The sequence below is a fragment of the Sinocyclocheilus grahami genome, unplaced genomic scaffold (genome assembly GCF_001515645.1).
Source record: "Sinocyclocheilus grahami isolate Dianchi unplaced genomic scaffold, SAMN03320097.WGS_v1.1 scaffold452.1, whole genome shotgun sequence".
In the NCBI taxonomy this organism is placed as follows: domain Eukaryota; kingdom Metazoa; phylum Chordata; class Actinopteri; order Cypriniformes; family Cyprinidae; genus Sinocyclocheilus; species Sinocyclocheilus grahami.
Genome location: NW_015505631.1, coordinates 323,758 through 329,308, shown reverse-complemented (window position 1 = coordinate 329,308; position 5,551 = coordinate 323,758). Strand labels below are relative to the sequence as shown.

At 34.8% G+C, this 5,551-nt stretch overlaps 1 protein-coding gene across 1 annotated transcript in view; it reads right to left on the bottom strand.

Annotated features, from left to right (window-relative positions):
- LOC107552508 (igLON family member 5-like) overlaps positions 1–5,551 on the bottom strand; it is a 34,330-nt gene that overhangs the window by 20,386 nt on the left and 8,393 nt on the right. Inside the window, exons 3-4 of the mRNA XM_016234403.1 lie at positions 4,836–4,954; positions 3,335–3,454 (exon numbers count right to left, since the gene is read on the bottom strand). Of these exons, the coding sequence (XP_016089889.1) occupies positions 3,335–3,454; positions 4,836–4,954 (239 nt within the window). The remainder of the gene's footprint in view (positions 1–3,334; positions 3,455–4,835; positions 4,955–5,551) is intronic.

The window sequence follows — 5,551 nt, the reverse complement described above, 5'->3', positions numbered from 1 at the left end:
CTATCTATCTATCTATCTATCTATCTATCTATCTATCTATCTATCTATCTATCTATCTATCTATCTATCTATCTATCTACCTACCTACCTACCTACCCATTGGCTTTGCTTTAGTAGTTAAAAATGACAGTTATATGAATTTCTTGGAATTTAATTTCATTTTAAATCTGTTTGTTACCTTCAAATTCTGCATTCTGTTTACTATCTCAATTTAAATTCTAGAATTCAACTGGAATTTAACCCTGTAAAGCCTGACATATGAAATATTAGTCAGAAAACATCCTGTTAGGATTATATCTACATTCTATGAGATGCAAATAAATCGTTTGTGAGGCTCAGAAAAAAGCTTCATAGTCAAATGATCTTCTGCTGTCATCTTGACCGACATTGTAGCCAGCTGTCTGTCTGTCCATGTCTGTGAACACTAAAATGAACATCTGTGTGTCTTTGTGGGATTTATTTGATATATTATTCATCTAAATGTGCATATCGCAGCCTGGAACTGCTAGTTAACATGTACTGGACAGAATGTGTGTGGGTGGTCGGTCTAATGAATGAAACTGACCTGTCGAACGTGTGATTAATGCCGGTTTCAATCCACATGGACGTGCATGTGAGCCGTAAGCTAGTCTCTCAGTGGGCGTGTCACCTGTCAACGGTGCGTCAGGTGTGTGATTGTGATGTCATCGCACCCTGTCTGCTTCCCTACAGTGTGATGTACAGGTCCAGATGGCTTTGTGTTTCCATGGCTGAATCTACACGCCCAATTTCTTGCCCGGCTGCTGGCAACCAATAGCTCCACTGCAGTGACTTGTGCTGAATAACAATGTGGCTCGTTCTGTCTCGCTTTACGCCCCTCTCTTTATTTCTGCCGTGCCGGTGGGTTATGAGGTGCAGAGGAAGTGCTGAGTGGGGAAAAGCGCAGACCGAAAGATCTGCAGACAAGCTATGACCACAATTATATGCAGAGTAGGAGAAATTCTATATCATGGTAATGGTATAAATCACAACGTGGTTATTTTTTGCTAAGTATTCAATGGGAAAAATTATTAACATACACAATATAAATACAGAAAATAATATGATACATTAATTGTTTTTTTTTTCTTTTCATAAAATATCTATATTTATAGATTTTTTAAATCTCTTTTTAGTTTAAACTTAATGGATACAAACCAATAGATTGGATTAATTAATTGTTTAATTGTAAAACTTGTTTAAAATTGTTTACAAGCTTACACATCCCCTGTAATCACTGTGCCTAATATAAAATAATAAAATAATAGTAAAAATACAATTATTAATAAATAAATTAAACTTAAAAAAAGTTTTTTCTTATAAAACATTTTTCAAATTCCATGACAATTACACATTTCCAAAAAAGTTTATTTTTTAATTTATTTTATATATATATATATATATATATAGCTGAAAATTAAAATGATAATTTTGTAATATATATGTAATAATATATAAATATGTAAAATAATGATAACATTTTTTACAATTAAATTTTTTTTGATTTTTTAAATCTCTTTGATGGACTGCAACCAATATATTGGATTATTCATAATAACTGCCTCAAAGCAGCCGAACAAATGTTGCATACATATACATACATAAATATACAGTAAAAATATAATAATATATAAAAAAATAATAGCATAAATTATCGTATACAACCATTGTGTATGTGGGTGGGACAAGACCCACCCACTTTTTAAGACCAATGATATTGGACCCACTCACTTTTACGGTCTCTAATTCAGCACAAATGTCTGTTCACTTTTCAGAGCACCGTCAGTCAAATCCATTCCACTTGAGGAATGCCCTAATAAATTAAACTCCATTCCGTGTTTTAGCTGGAACTCAAATCTTTAGAATTTTGAGTAAAATATGAAAAAGACATGTTTTCGACATCATTCATAAGATTCATGAAATCAAAGACCCTCCCCTTGATAAATCGTAAGGGGTCACTGGATCGATTTGAGATGCATGTGAATGTCAGGCGTAAAAGACGATGTGCTCGGCTGACCATTTGTGACCAGATCACTTGAATATATACAATAAGGACAGAGATAGCAAGTGTACACTACACGGACACACTAGAGGTTTAGTGTCTGAGTTCAGCTGCGCTATTCAAGTTATGCTGGTCCGTTTCCAGGCGGAGGGACTCTTGAGTTGATTTCAAAGTACTAAGGATCAATTGAAAATAAATGACGGTAAATGATGATCCCCACCGTCCTGTAATCATATCGTGAAATGATTAAATAAAAATGCCCTCTCCTGTTACGCGTTTCATCACGACCGCTTGAAATGAATGCAGCTAATATCATCGATAATGAAAGTTATAAATAGTATGTTAATGATAACCATGATTATTAATATTGCAGCAGGAATGACAAAGGTAATGATTGCACATGTTGACAATTATCATCCTGGTTGTGGCTGTAATTATTTATAATGAAATCTGAGCTGTAAATCAGCAAGACTATGTTCATAATTGCATGCTACTCCTACTATCTTTCCAATATACTGTGTACAGTATGCACATTTTATGCATGAGATACCCGTACAACATTGGTCAAAATGTATACATGCACAAAATTACATGCAAAATTTCTGTTATGCAGGATGTCCAAACACAATCAAGTGATGTATGTGGAAGTGATGTATTTCATGAAAACCTGGCCACATAAAAAAAAAAAATGCATAAAGAAAACAAAGCATATTAAGTGATGTGGCCAAACCTCATGAAAACCTTTCACCACAAAATCAAAAGGAAATAAATAAGAGGTTAAATTTTACATAAATAAAATATAAAAAAACAAATATTTTGCATAAAAATAGAAAATCTCTGGTCACAATTCATCTGAAAAATATTAATAAAATAATATTAAATAATAAATATATAAATACAAGAAAGAAAAATAATATATATATGGGAATTCAATTGCAGTAAAAAAAATGTAAAAATGTTTGTAATATAATGATTTTTATCAACATAAATTAAGGGATACAACCAAAATCTATACATTTAAGTTTAAATATTATATAATGTAAAATAACAATATAATTATTATTTCCTTTACATTATGGTATAGTTTTGGCATTATAGTAATGAGGCTTTACAGTAAACACATTAAAAATGTGGTTAATTGTGATGAATATCATCAATTTTTCTGTCTCATGTTTATGACAATTACCCAAATTTCCACCAAAATAAAAGTTCAGAACACATTAAGCTGTGTAAACAGTTTCCCACAATGCAACATGTTTAACTTGACCTTAATTTACAGTATGACATGAACAAAATGACAGCAGTAATACTCACACTTGAAGTCCTTCCAGGTGACCGTCGGCTCCGGTCTGCCCACCGCCAGGCAAAAAAAATTCACGTCATCGCCTTCATTCACCGATTTATCCTGCGAGATGTTCACTATCCGGGCCGGCACTGCAAAAGAGATGTTTTAATTATGCTTAATAATAACAGAGTGAATATATTACGGCTTAACTGATGTCAAAAATCAGCCTTTAGTTTAGCCAAATACACTTGCTGGAGACGGGTTGTTTGTTTCAGTGGTTATAAATGATTCCAATCAGCTGTTTTGGCCTAAATTTCCAAAGCAGAGGGCAATGCATAATGCCGGACGGATAATGAGCCGCCCCTTGAATCTTAATGGCCTATGATCAGAGCTTTAATGAAGATGGCCACAAATTTGGCCTGCGAGGCATTCTCAAGCAGTCCATTTTTCAGGTTTCTAACAGGGCGAAATACTTCCGACGATAAACTTAAGATTGGAAACTAAAGCAGATCCATTCCTTTTGGAGAAGTGACTGGGGGGTGTAATTATTTTTGCTCATATCGCACTAAGACTAAAATTGAGGGCACAATAATATGGTCATCTGTCTGCAAAGCTCCGTGCGGCAGATAAAAGCCAGTGTTTGGTGAGATGGTTCTGGCCTGCCGGTTGGCCAACAATGTACTTGAGATGCATTTTGAACACGCTTCCCCTCTTTTTCACACTTCTTCGCTGTGGTATTTTCAATCTTGTGCAACAGGAAAGTGCACCATGCACGGCGCCATATACATAACACTTGTCAACTTTCAGCCGGCGGGGTTGGAGTAAAGGGACGGATGCTAGCAATCCATCAGCGGATCGGTCTGCTGCCAATGAATCACGCCAGTCTGGATGGCTGGAGCTCTTACTCATGTTGCTGTTGACATGACAGTCGGCACGGCCCCTGTCCTGCCCCGCACTGCCAGTCAACTAAAGGCCTTCTGGAAGATTACCGAGCAGAACCCCCCCTCTGATCCTGATCACATCCGTGTCAGCCCCTCTTATTTCTTTGGGACTGGCATTAGAGGAATTGTTCGTTTAGATACTGTGCAATTGCTTCTTATGAGCTCCATGGCAGAAAGAAGAACATCATGGCACATGTTGACAATTATCACCCTGTTGTGAATGTAATTATCTGAGCTGTAAATCACTAAGACTATATTCATAACTAAATGCTACTCCTACTGTTTCTGCAGTATAAAGTACTATGTACAGTATGCACTTTTTATGCATTAAACAACATTGCATTGCACTGTTACGACCAACATTGGTCAAAACATGCAATATACAACCAGAACATGCACTGTTTTAAAAAGAATATTGTTTGATCAAAAAATGTGGAAAATGCCATACATATACATTTTTTTAATGCAGCATGTCCAAACAAAATTAAGTGATATATGGGCAAATCTCATGAAAACCTGGTCACATCTCACTACAAATTCAAAATAAGAAATTATATTTTGAATAAAAAAATCAAAACAGCAATCTCACTGTTGTTGTTGTTCACCAGGGAGACGCGGGAGTCCAGGGACCACTTATCTGTGCCCGTAAATAAGATGTTGGAGCGGTTCAACCATGCCTTGTGAGTGACCTCCTCGTCTATCTTACATCTAAGAAAGAGAAGAGATTGAAAAGAACAAGTTTGTGGCAGATACAATTTACTCGTTTGAGAGCATTTATTCACCTTGACGTGAATAAAAAGAAGGTTGTGAGGGGCAGATATGTGTTAATGTTCACAAATGAACATTAACACATATCTTTCTCCACCCAATTTTCTCCCTCAAAGCCTCGTTTTCATTTGTTTCAAATAAAATATTGCCTCTACAGACTAAGCTCTGTAGCAGATTACTGTGCTGTCATTAAATGAGCGCTAGTACAAAACACTGCATGAAACTTTTTGTGCATTAATAAAATATACAGCATATTAAAAAAACTAAGGATTTTTTTTTAAACAATTACTCATATTTCCACCAAAATAAAACATTGGTCATATTTCACCACAAAATCTAAAGAAGAAAATAAGAAATTATATTTTGCATAAAGCAAAAGCTTTTTTTAATGAAAATGACACATATTTCCATCAAAATAATTTATAATTTTAAACATATTTCCATTTAAAAATAAAATGTCACATTTCACCACAAAATCTCTCTCTCTCTCTCTCTCTCTCTCTCTCTCTCTCTCTCTCTATATATATATATATATAT